The sequence below is a fragment of the Colletotrichum jinshuiense genome, chromosome 1 (assembly GCF_051148585.1).
Source record: "Colletotrichum jinshuiense chromosome 1, complete sequence".
NCBI lineage: Eukaryota > Fungi > Ascomycota > Sordariomycetes > Glomerellales > Glomerellaceae > Colletotrichum > Colletotrichum jinshuiense.
In genome coordinates this window covers 5,324,853-5,339,618 of record NC_139302.1, presented here as the reverse complement: position 1 = coordinate 5,339,618, position 14,766 = coordinate 5,324,853, and the positions used below count along the sequence as shown (strand labels likewise).

At 56.2% G+C, this 14,766-nt stretch overlaps 5 protein-coding genes across 5 annotated transcripts; 3 read left to right on the top strand and 2 right to left on the bottom strand.

Annotated features, from left to right (window-relative positions):
• Window positions 1-828: 828 nt before the first annotated feature.
• EsH8_I_001388 (uncharacterized protein) lies at window positions 829-3,103 on the bottom strand (the record flags this gene model as incomplete). The annotated part of the gene is made up of 3 exons (XM_083268801.1): window positions 829-1,971; window positions 2,020-2,487; window positions 2,594-3,103. 3 exons carry the CDS (start codon window positions 3,101-3,103, stop codon window positions 829-831), a joined length of 2,121 nt encoding a protein of 706 aa, XP_083119239.1.
• A 1,349-nt stretch (window positions 3,104-4,452) lies between these two features.
• Window positions 4,453-5,956, bottom strand: EsH8_I_001387 (uncharacterized protein; the record flags this gene model as incomplete). Its single annotated transcript, XM_083268800.1, has 3 exons — window positions 4,453-4,740; window positions 4,807-5,867; window positions 5,923-5,956. 3 exons carry the CDS (start codon window positions 5,954-5,956, stop codon window positions 4,453-4,455), a joined length of 1,383 nt encoding a protein of 460 aa, XP_083119238.1.
• Window positions 5,957-8,141: 2,185 nt separating this feature from the next.
• On the top strand, window positions 8,142-9,085 carry EsH8_I_001386 (uncharacterized protein; the record flags this gene model as incomplete). Its single annotated transcript, XM_083268799.1, has 2 exons — window positions 8,142-8,566; window positions 8,623-9,085. 2 exons carry the CDS (start codon window positions 8,142-8,144, stop codon window positions 9,083-9,085), a joined length of 888 nt encoding a protein of 295 aa, XP_083119237.1.
• A 2,608-nt stretch (window positions 9,086-11,693) lies between these two features.
• On the top strand, window positions 11,694-12,221 carry EsH8_I_001385 (uncharacterized protein; the record flags this gene model as incomplete). The annotated part of the gene is made up of 1 exon (XM_083268798.1): window positions 11,694-12,221. One exon carries the CDS (start codon window positions 11,694-11,696, stop codon window positions 12,219-12,221), a length of 528 nt encoding a protein of 175 aa, XP_083119236.1.
• A 1,057-nt stretch (window positions 12,222-13,278) lies between these two features.
• On the top strand, window positions 13,279-13,891 carry EsH8_I_001384 (uncharacterized protein; the record flags this gene model as incomplete). The annotated part of the gene is made up of 2 exons (XM_083268797.1): window positions 13,279-13,671; window positions 13,730-13,891. 2 exons carry the CDS (start codon window positions 13,279-13,281, stop codon window positions 13,889-13,891), a joined length of 555 nt encoding a protein of 184 aa, XP_083119235.1.
• Between the last annotated feature and the right edge of the window lie 875 nt (window positions 13,892-14,766).

The following is a 14,766-nucleotide window of genomic DNA, read 5'->3' as shown; positions in this document are numbered from 1 at the left end:
ACAGCCATTGCCCCCAAACCTGCGGTCCATCAAACGTGGGCATTCTGCTGCCGAGCGCGTGCCACCCCCCTTCCCTCCCCAGAGCTGGGGAAAGGGACCCGGCCGACCACCCATCTGCACCACCGGGCCGGCCTTTGGAATTGGAGGCGGGCGGCGTACAGAAGGTTCATGCACGCACGCATGCTGATGCCGCCGCCCGTTCCCCCCCTGCAGCTTGGGCGATCACACACCGGAAGCCGTGGCGCAGAAGAAGGCCAAGAAGACGTGAATGCGAATGTGAATGTGCATGTGCAGATGAACCTATTATCCGGTTTGTCTACTTTTTGATTGTCTATTTTGCAAATAACACCCCGCCTATTATCGTGTCTCGCGCTGGCCCTAGCGCGAAATAGGTTCCCGATGTTCCTCATGATGGTGATAATGCTGCTGCTGCTACTGATGATGATGAAGAATGATGCCGCAAGCCGCAATAGCGATGATGCCAACTCAGAGCACTCTCTCCCCCTCTCCCTAAGCCTGCATCCTGCGTGAAGGAAAAAAATCGTTAAGAATACAAAACATCCCCACCCATACCCGCTATGCATGTCAACGCCGTCAACTTTTTTTTCTCCCAAAGTCTCCCAAAATAAAAATAAAACCAGGGGGTATCCGGCTGCTGCAAATCGGGAAATAACGCCAGAGCATGCAACCGAAGGTTCATTCCGCAAGTAACCGTTCGTTCATGGTAGGGCCAAGGCCACTCGCCAGGCCCCGCGCCAAAATAATCCATCATGAAAGCAACGGCAAGCACCAAGAGCACATGCTCGACGATGGCTTTTCCGCCTCGTTCTACTCGTCGCCGTCACCCTCGGTGCTCGAACCCGAGTCCGAGTCCGAGTCCGAGCCGGCCTCCTCGTCGTCGCCGCCCGACGTCGTGGTGTTGCCCGTCATCTGCCGCAGCAGGTCCTTGGCCGTCATCGTGCCGCCCGATGAAGGTATCGGCGGCGTGTTTGTTCCCGGCGTGGTGCCGTCCGGCGCCGACGACTGGAGCTTCTTTGACGGGCTCGGTAGGTGGACTTCAACCCGGTAGTTCCCCTGCTGGTACGAAGACGAGGGCCGGTCGGACCCCGCCTGCGACGATGCCTTGGGCGCCTGCGACGTGCCCGAGGTCGGGTCCGTGGTCGCGGCAGTCGCGTTGGATCCAGTGAGGCCGCTGCCCATGTCGGCCACGGCGACCCGCTTGGTCGGCGTCTCCTGCGGCGCGGCCTTTGTCGTTGCCGCGGCGCCGTCGCCGCCGAGCCGGGCCCGCTTGTCCACGTGCTTGTCGCCGGTCGGGGTCGCGCGAGAAATGCCCTCGGGGATGCCCATACGCACGCGCTCCACCTCCATTTCCCCGCGCCCGCGCCGCTGGCGCAGCTTGATGCCGTACTTCTTTCGAATCGTGCTCTGCTTGCAGGCAAACGAGTTTTTGAGGCTCGTGACCTTCTTCTGCACCTCGTCCATGTCGCTGCTTGATCTCTGCGCATCGTCGATCTTGGCCTTGAACTGCTCCTCGGCCATTCGCAGCTCCCCCTGCAACGCCTGGATCTGATGCGCTGTCAGATGGGCCATGTCCTTGGCCTGCGGCGTTCCGAGGGGCACGTCCTGGGTGCTGCGGGGGGTTGCACTGGATGGCGCGGGACGGGGCGTCTGCGTGCTCGAGGGCAGGACCGAGACGTGTTGCGGTGCCGGACTGTTGCTGCCAGAGGATAAATCGATGGCATTGCTGTCCGGCGCGGGCCGTTTCGTGGGAGGGTTGAGGCCGAGTGGGAGGATGGTGCTCGTGATGTTCTCCTTTATGACGGTGCCAAAATCACCGCACACCTTGTTCGTCATGTGATATTGCAAGCCGGATATGCCCGCGAAATACTGTCCACAATGGGAGCAGATGAATATCTCCCCGCTCGGCCCGTTAGGCGTAGGCGGCTTTGCGCAGATCTTCTTCTTGACGTGCTGCGAACCGTTAGTTTGGTTGTCTTCTTCAGTAAATGCAAAACTCACGTGAGTGTAGGCAGAGAGTCCCGGGAAGGTCCGCTGGCAGGATTCACACCGCGGAACAATGCCGGCTGCCGGCGCGGTCGGCGCGGCTTTCTGGGCCGGCGCCGGGGTCAGAGGTTGGGCAGGGGCAGTGGCGGGATGTTGGTAGGAAGCCATGGGGACGGGGCCTGGCAGGGATGGGATGACATGCTCATTCTCTACGAGGTCAGCCGCGTCGTAGCCCAGCCGCTCTGCCCGTGCAAGAGCATTGACAAGCCGTCGAGCTTCAATGGTGCGCAGGCGAGCCACCAAGGCCTTGTCGAGGAATGCGTTGCTGGCCTTGCCGATGATCTTGTCCGATACCTCGTCCAGGTCACTCGGGCTCATCAAGCCAACCAGGTCCTGCTTCCCCTCGGCCACGATCCTCGAGCCGAAATCCCGGATGGCCCTTTGCAACGTGCCTCGATCTGCACGGTGCATGGCGACGTTCATCTATACGAGAGAGAGTCAGCAATGCTTGGGCTCAGAGCGAGGTTCGATAGGAATGTTCCCAGGCATCTCAACCAAGGAAGAGGTTGGGGTCCAGTGGGATACGTACAATGAAAGCCATATGGTAGTCGGAGCCCAGCAGGCACCTCTCAAAGTTGTCTCGAATCGCACGTCGGACGGCGTTTGGGTCACATGAGTTGAACAGTGCGCACAGCCTGGTATAATCATCGGCGAAACTTTGCGACCTGGCTTGCCCAGCGTTGCCTTGGGGGTTTGCTCCTGGCGCTTGATGCACATCCGAGGAGACTACCGGGGGCTCGGCGATCTTGATACCATTTGCAACCAGGTTCGGGTCCTTGGGATGGCCGGGCACAGGCACCGGCACCGGCGTTTGCTTTGACACAGACGGCCCTTGCTGCCTCGAATACGGGTACAGCGGAGGCGAGTTTGAGTTGGTCCCAGCACGTCCTGCTCCGTTCCCGTTCAAATACATTGAAGGGGAAGCTACCGAAGCCGAACTGCCATAGCGAGGAGGGTTGTGGCCAAGGCCGTGACCCGCGCCGTTTGCGCCGTTTGGGTGAGACTGCTGCTGGGCCATGGGCGAAATCATTGCGGGCATACGACGGCCAACAGATGAACTCCCAGGTGCAACCTTTTGATGTCGCGGTTGAAGTTGGTGATATTCACTTCTGGCGGTACTCCCTAGCCACGTGACTCTTGAGCAAGGCCGAATCAATCCAATATGGAAGGCGCGCGCGGTTGGCCGGAAGCACACAATAGAAGCTGGCCAGACGTTAGATTTTTGCGTCCTACGGATCGCATAGGTATGATGGCTTACTCTGCACGTTTTGACGCGTCGATTGTGCGATTGACGCGTTCTTTTTTTGGCCTCTGGCGTTCCGGGAGTCGTGATCTCGTTCAGTAGTCGCGGAGGATGCGCGATCTGATCAGGCACTTTGGCAGACGTCCAGCAAGGGGGTTAAAATGCAGTGTTGAAGAGAAAGTTATAGTTAGGGCCAAAAGTGGGGGGGGGCTGCTTCATAATTAGCAGAAATTTAATAATTAGCGTCTAAATTCGGAGAAAGAAGGGGCGACCAGGCGCTATAAGTAATCGCCGAGGTAGGTGCAATTATAGAGTAATATAGAGCTAAAGTTAAGAAAGGACCCATTATTACCCTGTTCCGCCGCGGTGATTGGTCAGTCGCTTTCCATGCAACATGTCACCATGCTATAAGAGTACGGTACCGCAGAAAAGCGTGCCTATGAGCAGTTTGCCAAGTTCAAACGGCAGAACTGTAATACATTATAACGGGGCCCCTTTCAGAGACGTTGCTATCCGTATACGCAGTTCGTCGCAAACACAAAGGCCGCCGGCGCCGCCGGCACACTCCACCATTGGCAGGTGTGCCTATGTAGCGCCGCCCAGACTACTAGCGTTGCCAGTCTCAAGCTGCATGTGTCGAGGTCTCAGAGCTTTGCGAGCTTGCAACCTGCGTAGACCATGAAATCCATCAGTGGTCGCTATTGATACATAGATCCGATCGACATACATGGCGCACAAAAAGTGCATGTAACCCGCCGTCTTGTCCTAGACCTCAAACGCATCATGTATACAACTCGCCATGCATGGCCTTGTTCTATAACACGGGACGCGACTGGCTCGTGCGTCACTAGCCCGTGGGTCTTGATCAATCATGTGGGCTTGTCACAAATGTCAAGAAACTCTGCATCAGAAGATCATTTGTGTCGCGCTCCGGGTTCAGAACGGAGCCCTGAAAAGTATCATTACAAAAATAGCTACTAATAAGCATACGGTAAACCATAACCAATAGCCTTGGAGTCATCAAGCCAGTTCATCAAGAGGCGGCGCATGGCCAGCCGGTCCCATCCATTTTCCCCGAGCACCAATTATCACGGGAAATCCGTCCCAACCCAGGGTATCTTTGAGTCTCCACTTCGCGCCATTTCTTAAATGTTCTCGCCGATACACGCCAGCATCAACCTTTGGTAGTCGCCGCTCGTCTCGCCCTTGATCCTGCTTGCCAGGCTGCGGTTGTACTTCTGTTGGTACGCGCCCTTGACGTTGGCCAAGAAATTCTTGTCCCAGTGGAATCGCACGACGCGCGCAACGAGAAGGTGGTCCTTGGTACCGAAGCCGGCCATGGAGTCCTCGAGAAGCTTAGCAGCATGCATGTATTTGTCGACGGCAGTGCGGAGCTGGAAGAGGAGGGCGTCCTCCATGTGACCTGAGAATTCCTGTCGTAACGGGTTAGCATCGTGTGTTGAAACGTGGTCGCAGGGACAGGAAAACGTCCGACTTACCCTTTTGATGACATCCTCAAGCTTCCTGCGGAACTTTTGCTCGTACGCCTGGTTGATGGCACGGATTTGGTTGTCGTTGCGGGTGCTGAGGATACTGCACACGAGCATCTCGTCCGTGCCAACCTTGCCCTCGGTGGCCTTGTACAGCTCCATGACGTCCGAATCAATCTGCTGGGGCACGACGGGTGCAGAGTCCTCTGCCCTGTTGGCGCCGAGGACAATGAGGAAATGGCGCTCCGTCTTCATGCTGAGATCGCCCTTGACGTCGTTCTCAAGCTTCCTCTTAAAGGTGCTCTGGTATGCGCTCTTGATGGCCTGCAAGTCGGCGTTGGACCGCCCGAGAAGGACATCATTGAGGACGCTCTCCTTCGTGCCAGCTCCGTCCATAGCCTCGAACAGGTTGTAAATGTCCGAGCGAAGAGGGCCACGAGCGACGGATACCAGACCCTTCTGGAACCAACTGCTGGTCTCCTTCTTGATGTCCTGTTCGAGGTCGCGGCTAAAGTTTCTCTTGTAGGCAGCCCGGATCGTTTCGATCTGGAGAGGGTCCTTGGTCGCGAGGCAGCGAATGAGCGTCTTCTCGTCGGTACCAAAACCCTTCATTGCGTTGCGCGCCGTGGTCGCGTCTGCTGTGCCGTCCCACTGGATGATCTGCGGCGGGCCGTAGCCGATGGATGCGGGCGTGGGAGGTCCGTAGTGCTGAGGCGGAGGAGCACCGTACTGCTGGCTGGGCGGCGGACCGGGCGGTGCGCCATAGCCACCGGGTGCAGGCGAGTGTCCGTAGGGCGAGGGAGGGATCGGAGGAGGCGCGCCGTACTGGCCGGCCGGCGGATATTGGCCTGGCGGAGGGCCTTGGGGAGGAGGGTAGTGTCCTCCCTGCGGGGGATATTGACCGGGAGGAGGCTGTTGGTAGTAGCCGCCCTGTTGCGGCGGCGGGTACTGGCCGGGGGGCGGACCTTGGGGAGGGGGATAATGGCCCTGCTGGGGAGGATAAGGCGAACCGCCGTAGCCTCCCTGAGGAGGTGGGGGGTATTGTTGGCCGTAGCCCTGGCCATGCGGCTCTACTGTCTGTTAGAATCACGTACGAGGGAGGAAAGTCATGAGGATGCGACTAACGGGCGCCGTAGCCTTGGTAGCCTGGATACGACATTGTATGGAATGCGACGCGCCGACTCCAAGCGGCGGGTGTCGACGTCGGGAGAACCGGAGCTTGTGTGCGTCAGAGGCGGGGTAGGTAGGCAGAGATGCAGAGCGAGGTTGGCTGCGGGGCAGCAAAAGCGACGAGATGCAAAGAGACGGGAAAGTCGGATGGAATGCTTGGAGAATGGATTGGGCAGCTTAGCTTATTTAAAAGCTTAGGTACGTGGAGGGGGGGCAAGCTGGGCGTAGGTGTCTTGGAGGGGTCGATTCGATGGCAACGGGACAGCAGGAGTGGCTGTGGCTGTGAGGCGAAGAATTGCGTGTTTGGGAAGGGACAAGCGCAGTGCAATGGTGATCCCTCGTTCCGGCGTTCAGCTGTAGGACCCGAGCGGACCAGCACGTTCGCACGAGGAAAGGCATAATCATTGGGCTGACGATGGCCGCCCAGCGAGTGTGGTGGCTTAGTCGGCACGCGCCCAGAAGGGACCCAACGTCATGGAGAAGTCAAAAGTCTCGGCGTCTTGGGCAGCATGGCCAGGTCCACAGAAAGCGACCAGAAGTTCCCAAATATGCTGACTGCACGAGCCACCAACCCTGTCACACTGCCGATGCGCGCCACAGAGATGCGTAATCGAGACGGCACAGCGGCCAGAGGGGGCAGCGATGTCGCTTCGCTTCCTTTTGGCCAGAGTCGCAGTCCGATGCGAGGACAGAGGGAGCGCCGAGACGGACGGACTTGTCCGTGGAGATGCTCGAAATGCTGCTCAGCGCCGGCGACGACAGTTCAGACGGAATACAGCGCGGCATGGTGACATCAACATCGTGAGAGGTACGCACAGTCAGTCGTAGACAGAGGTACCGGTATTAGAGTATCGAACGTCGCAGAATGCACACGAGGGGGACGGGGACCGATCAGCATACTCAAATGCTGCCCTGCCGCCCTACGATGACCTGCACGACGCCTGCACGCCGGGGTCAGCGCTCCCTTGCCCCTGCACTTCAGTGGTGCTGGCGCTGTTTCTGGAGAATGGAAGAAGCTTTGGAAGTGGACCGGGCAGAAACAAATGTCAGAGGCGGCAGAGTGGAAGAGAAAGGCGGCGATAGGTTCGTCTGGTCTATGGAAATTGGAGACTGTGCAGTGCAGTGCAGGACAGGGGGCAAGCCACAGCCATAGCCCCAGTGCAGGGGCGCTAATGCACGAGATACCCGATTGACGTCGCGTGCACAGCCACGAAACATCCTCATCTTGCCCCTCCTAGTGTCATATCCTGGTGCCTGGGCGGCTTCCCCGACTTAAACCCGGATGTGATGTTCTCTTATGTAATCGTCCACTTTGCAGCCCGCGTATTCCTTGATGATGGACCGAGGCCAAGGCCAACTAGGTGTGCCTCCAATCCCAACCTGACAGCCATCCCCTGGTGACTTTTGCCGCTTGACATTTGCGTTCTTCTTGCATCTGCCCACTTATGTTGATAATGTAGCTCAAGGTTTGATGGTTCCGTTCAGGGCCCAGACGCCTCCTACATCTCAGCCGCTTTGCAGCAGGAACAGGAACAGGCACAGGCACATGAACTGCGAGATGGTGGCTGGTGGCTGGTGGCTGGAAATCGCGACTCTGCTCTAGCCATTCTCTTATCGGTCGCGCTAGACCCGCTTCGGAATGCTAGCCGAACCATCAAATCTCCAGCGTGTGCCTGGTGGCCGCCCACCTCTCGTCCCCCTCCTGGCACTCTGGGTGTACACTGTAGCACCTGTCCCCCCACGAGCCACCCCCGCCATCGGCGTCTTTTGGTGGCCCTTGGTGGCCCTTGGTGACCCTTGTAGGCCTGGCCAACCAGCCAACTACCCCTCCATTCTACCCCTGGATTGCTCCAAACCGCCTTGGAACATGCGCCTGGAGCTCCCAACCACCAACATTTCCATCGCCAACTTTTCTCCTTACCAGCCATCCGCGTTTTGTTAGTGCAGCGCAGTAAAACTACAATGGCTCCCATGCCCGGTTTGTTTGCTTTTCCTCTTGCTTCTCCAGTTTTCCTCTTGAACCCTACACGTGTTCTTCGTATCCGATCGACACTGATATCCACCGTCCATCCCGTCTCCCGCGTGTTTGCCATTCTTCAACCTGCATCAAGCAAGCAAGCATCGTCCTCTCTACCACCCAAAAAGTCACCGGCATCAGCTGGTCCATCGTCAAGATGCGCCCCTCTGCTCCTCTCCCTTTGCTCCTCTCCGTATCCACCGCCGCCAACGCGATCCCTCTCCTGGACCGCCTGCTGCACCTCCGTGATGCGAAGCCAACGAAGACTTACTCGGTCGTCAACGTTGAGGGAAGTCCCAGCACCGACAGTCCCGCAGTCATCACCGTCACCAAGTCGGCTATCCCGGCGACCGTGACGGAAAGGGTCACTGATACTGTCATCGAGATCTCCTCTGCAGTACAGACTACCCAGACATCATCCAAATCCCTTGTCATCGTCAATGTCGACGGCACGGCCAATCCTGCCCCGACCACCATCACCATCTACAAGAGTGTGACGCCTACCCCTGAATCCACGCCTTCGCCGCCGACAACCACCCCAACACCACCCGCTGCACCTCCTTCAAGCTCTATTCTACCAGAGTCAAGCTCTATTCTACCAGAGTCAAGCTCTGCCCTACCAGAATCTTCTTCTGCAGCGCCTACATCACAAACCCCCCAGCCTACTGCGCCCTCATCTACTACGGCGTACGTTCCGTCGAGTTCCGAGATCCCCAGCCCAGCACCGTCATCTCCCCTGGAATCCTCAACCCCTCCCGTGGTTCTGCCTCCTCCGCCAACAGAAACCCCGGTGGTCTCAAGCGTGTCACCGGCACCGCCCGTCAGCCCTTCCACGGTCGTGGTCGAACCTTCGCAGTCGACAGCAACACCAGTCGCGTCTATTTCCAGCAGCGCGCCGCCACCAACAGAGCCTTCGCCATCATCCATCCCACCAACAGAGCCGTCGCCATCATCCATTCCACAACCGGACGCTGCATCCTCGTCATTTTCAGTATCTGCCTTTCTCCCCAGCACGAGCATTGCGGAGACCTTCGCGCCCATCCCAACACCAAGCCAGGTCTACGAGACCACTTACCCAACCACCTTGGTGCAGCCGACTAACACCATTCCTCTGCCATCGAGTTTTATCACCAGCATCATCAGCGTCACCGCGCCTGCTCCAGTCCCCACATCTGCCCAGAGCTACGACGATGGAGAGTGGCACTCCAGCAAATACCCCGAGTGGAATGGCACCGCCAGTGCGATCCCCCGCTACCGTCGGTGAAGCTGGTTTCTTGTGTATATAGATGTGTTGCTGACGGGGCGATCTTCACCCCACGTACGGCCCACGTGTTTTATTGTATATCATTAGCATGGCGTAACTTGGCTTGAACAGAACAGGAGTATTGGGATTTTCATGGCCACGAACTAATGAGACCTGAGAGACGACGGATCATTCAGGGCAACGCCATCATCTGACTGTGTAAAGGGAATCACAGCAGCACAAACCAAGAGCTGGGACGCGCTGTCACCTTTGGGTTTCTTAATATTTAATCGGGTAGAATAAATAAGATGTCACACATGATGATCACTTGACCTGTCCGTCTCACCTTCCCCTGCCTGTCTGTCCGTCGTCATTAGTGCTAGATCATCAAGGTGGGTTTCCCAGCGCCCTTGCCATGATTCAAAATACCTCAAGAATTGTCCCGGGCCTTTCACCAACCGGTCACGTTTGATATGCTGAGCCTGCCCACTCTGCGACATTTGGAACCTGTGTTGAGCATCTGCAGCCACTTCCATGCGTTGCAAGCGACATGTAGATGCCACCTGTGTGAGAGAATGGCTGGCTCCCAAAACCTGCAAAATTGTGGCTGCAACCAGCAAAAAAAGAAAAGAAAATGGAGATGAATGGAGATGATAACGTGCGAGCCACGCGCTTGGAAGCCCTCCTTCCAGCTCTTCAGTGTCTCACCGACAAGACGGGCATCACGGGTTTGGCTGGCATTGCAGAGCGCATATTCTCTCACGTTCGCCCCAAAAACCCGCTGGTTCTCACATCCAGGTCCGGACGTCACTCGATATGTCCTCCGTCGACAAAAATACACCCGTTCCAAGGTGCCAGCCCTGCCCGGTGCTCATCGTGGCCGGCTTCCTGCTCTTCAGCATCGAGACCAGCTGCCTGCTGCCTGCTGCTCCGATGGAACCGCCGGACAGCGGAGTAGTCCATTTTCTCGGCGAGACGTGTGTTTCGAGATTAGACTGTTTGGCGGCTCGGGCCAGCGGGAAAGGTCATCTGGCCCGAGTCTGGCCTGAATGTGTGGGTTGGTTATGAGAGAGCTCAGGAGGTTCGGGTTGCATGTGATCTTGACCTCGACAACTCAGCATGTAGGCCGCAAATTTTCTCGACAGCCCCCAACAACTCCCATTGAAATGAGAGCGAACTCGGCGAATCTGGGGTCTGGGGAGGGGCATCCTGGGTCTTGGGTGCTGACCTTGCTGTCACGAGCTTGATGTCATCTATGGGAGTGGGTGTAGGTTCCCACTTCAACGCTGGCTGATGCAGATCGAGGAACTGCTCCGTATATATCCGACATTCCGTATCCCAGTCTCCTGCTCGGGGGGTTTTTGTCTTTGCAACTACATGGGCAAACTGTTGTTAGTTTCTCCAAGACTATTGATGCCTGTTGCCTGATTGGCTGGCGGGGGAGTTGGTAGCGCTGGCACTAGGCCGCTAGCAACGTCAACCAACGCGAGACACGTTGGACATCACGAACCGGTTCGCGCTTTTCCTGGCTGAAGTTCTCCGCTAGCTTGGGAGGAAAACCATGAAGTCAGAACCTCGAGCTGTCCGGGTCTTCGCCTTTGGGGGCGTGTTCGCCGTCTTGGTCTGGTTCCTTGCAGGATCCATCACGTCGCGATCACCCTCAGCCCCAGAGCCGGAGGGGTGGGACGCTTCAATCTGTGCTGGCAATCCGTGCTCCCGCGCCTCCGCGCGCACGAACTGGTGCCGGAACTTTTACTAGCCGCCCCCCCAAAAGAAGATAAACAACTGGAAAATTCGCTTAGGGGGCCGTAGTCTGATGCAACATCCCCCGGTAAAGGACCAACCCAGCAGGCAGCAGAAGCTGGGCTCGTCGCCTCTCAACCCAGGTTGCCTCAAGTAGTAAGCCGCAAGGCCGCAGGTGAGGAGCTCGGTGAAGAGGCTAGAGCCTCGCGGCCCAATGGCGAAGCTACACGTCTGCAAAGGCTCTCTAGCAGCTGACAACTCAACGACTGGGGACGCCCGGGCTACCCACCCCGACATTCTCACAGCAAGAACGGGCAGTCTCTAAGACAATCAAGCGGACGCGAAGGAATCCCAAGACTGGCGGCTGTGGTCCATACCTAGTAGTTCATGGGACGGAAATGCACTTGCGGAGGTATTGGGCTTCCAAGGCGGTCGCCCCTTCGTCATACGATCATCGTTCTGCCCAGTATCGGGCATTCTTTGACCGGCTGCGAAGGCGTGAAAACGGATCGATCTATACTATATAGGAGTTGCTGGCAAGCTAGTATGTGAGAGGACCGTTCCGTATCACCACCGCCAACTCTGTTTTCCATTCACTGCCTACAGTCTTCATCGAGCGCCCCCTCGAGGAAGAAACGTCTTCCGTTCTCAACCCAAAATCCAAATCGCTGGGTTCCGAGCCATTAGAAGAGCTCAAAAACCCTATCGGGTCAATCTCCCAATATGCTTCCTCAAATCCAAACATGCCGACGCAGGGGCGTCCTCGCGACCATCCTCCTTACATTCCTGGCCCTCCTCCTCAACGGCGCATCGGCGGCGCCCTCCCCGAGCCCGGATTCGGTCGCCCCCCTCGACGAAGCCGCGACCAACACAACCCTACAAGACCTCAGCCACCTATACATCGACGTCGACGCCTCCTGCGTGGGCTACGAGGGCCAGTGGAACTGCCTCTCGAACAAGTTCCAGCACTGCTCGGGGGGCAAGTGGACCGAGGCGGTCTCGTGCACCGGGAACAGCGGCTCCGCCAGCAACACGGCCGAGACTCTCTGCACGCCTCTGGGCAGGACGGACTTGGTGGAGTTCATGGGGGAGTGCAGCGCGGCGTGGGGCTGGGGCAACAGCGGCGGCGGCAGCGGGTGGGGCACTCGGTGCAGCGGGAATAGGTGTTACTACGGCGCCGGGTCGAGTGTGTCGGCTGGGAAGTGGGTGTATCCTGTTGTCGTCGGCGTTGTGGCTTTGAGGTTCTGGTGAGCGGGGGCGAGGTCGAAGAGGACGGAGGGAGAGAGAAGTGACATGGAACGAACCATCCCCTTTTTCTTTAGCATCCGGCCCTGGACTCATTTTCGGTCTTCCGGTCGGCCTGGTATATCTCTATAGACTGCTGTTTTTCAGCTTGCACGGCAATTTTATTTGTATTGGTCTCAGAGTAGTAGCTGTTCTGCTCTGTATATCAATTTGTTTTGCCCCTCCCTCCCTCTCACTGCTAATATGAGACTATCTTATACCTTACGTTGGTTCACTGTGTCATGTGGAAGCAGAAAACACCGCGTATAAGCATACTTACCTGTTGCTCGCAGGCTGATTTACACCGAGTATATCGAGTATGGCGAGAAAGGGTGACCGCAAACATCAGTTTATATGAACTGTCACATACAGCAGTATCAGCTTCAATATACAATCGAGATTCTTCTACATCTCCTTGAAGAATTTCTAATGATGAGCCAGGCACAAGTCGCCCTCTCACAGTGAACCACAAAGCTGGGCGAAGGTTCCAGGTAAATAGCTCCAGTCAATACTTGTTCATCGCAGATACTGTCACAATCTGCCGAAGCAACAAAGTTGATGAAGACTGAGAATTATACGACTGTGTGATTTTCTTTTATCCTGTTATTGCGTATGCAGTAGGATTGAGAAAATACAACTCTCCGGTATTATTCCACGATCCCACATGTGCTTGGCTTTAAACGGTACTGCGATATACGCGATAGCTACAAAATGTTAGTGGTTTTCCAAATGAAATAAGCTTACAGATACCGGAAATAACAAAGCGAATTGAGGCTGACATCAATACGGCGATCTAGCGATGCCATGGTCCACAGATCGACCCCAGCGAGGCGATTTTGCGCTATCGTGACGTCACCCCTTGGCGCATCACAAGATCAGGTTTGGAGGCCAGTGACATGCCCAATGTAAATATTTAAGTATAACTCGCAGCATCATTGGGATTTCCGTATTAATAGCGTCACTGCAGACTCTCCCATTCATCCCAAAGCAATACCAAGCAACTTGACTAAAATTGACTCTCACAATGGCTTCCAACACAAACACCGCCTCTCTCAACGCCGAGAACCTCGGCCCCTCAAACACCTATGAGAATCCCAATGTGAACCCTACCACATCCCAGGGCTTCGCTACTGGTGGATCTAACCTGGGCAACCAGCGCCTGGGCGGCGGCAGCACGAACCCCAACGCCGGCTACCGCGGCACGGAGGCGCCGATGGCTGCCGAGCCCGGTTACGGCAGCACGGCCAGCGTGGGCGGCGTCGAAAACTCCATCGGGAGAGGGGCCGGTACTACCGGAAACCCCGCGACGCTGCACTCTGCCAACCCAACTACGAGCACCATTGGTGGCGGAGACGCCCGGACGACGCGTACTGGTGGTATCGGACATCAGATCAAGGGCGCTCTCGCCCAAGGACACGTGAGTTATCCCATAATCTCATTGCTCAGAAGACAAATACTAACACATGTGATTCTAGGGCGTTGGTGAGGTAATCCGCGGCAAGTTCAACTCTGCCGTTGATACCGCGGCCGGCGACGTGCAAGGCCAGGCCAAGAACAAGAACATCACCACTGGCGGGGAGCGGGAATTCGCAGGCAAGGAATTCGTGAAGAAGGGGACTACCGACAAGGCTCTTTGAGCAAGGCGATGATGAGAAGATTTGCATGAGCGTATTGATTTTCCATGAGGACATGTACAATATCTAAAGATACCAACACGAACTTGACGAAGTTTTAACCTTATTGCTCGAGATGCCCTCAGCCGGATCTTGTGGCCAAAATCCGCAACATCATATTATGACTGGCCAGCTGCTTCAAATTTGGAGCCGGATGATAATTTAATCCTGTCCTAGCAGAGTTGTTCTTTGGAACGGATCCTCATGATAGGAAGTGAATAGCAAGCAGGCCAAGCCACTTTGCTGCTTACGCTGCAAAGTGTAGACAAGAACGCGTTGTGTACAGTATTGGAAACATTCTCCAACACGGGCTTCAAAAAGAAAGTTGAACAAAAACGTTGGAGATCTGCTGTCCTTCCGCCTGTCAGTTCTGCGCGGCGACTTCATGGCCTAATCCCTCGGAAACGTTTTGATCTTCACAGCGATCTACGATCACTTGCTCGGGCTACCGGATGATGGAATCGCAAGCGATGGCGAGCTTTTCAAGATACTACGACGGCCACAAGAAGTACTAGACGGGCATTGCCTTTCCATGCCAGACCAGTGGCGTCGCAGTAGTCGCAAACTACATAAGGCATATATGTGTGATGTTCCTGCCTCTCCCCAATTTTTTGACAAGCAGATTTGGAAACTAAACTATGGTTTGTCTTAGAGGATTCGAGTATAACCTGGAATCGCTTTCAAATCACTTGATTAATTAAACGATCAGAGTTTGTGACAGCGTCACTGGTCCAATCCAATGACCCCAAGCTATTCAAGCTTCCAATAATAGAAGGCATTGAAGTTGAGGTGTGCCGCACTACGTTCAGCACGATTTAACGTTGCTAGAATGCAGGTAA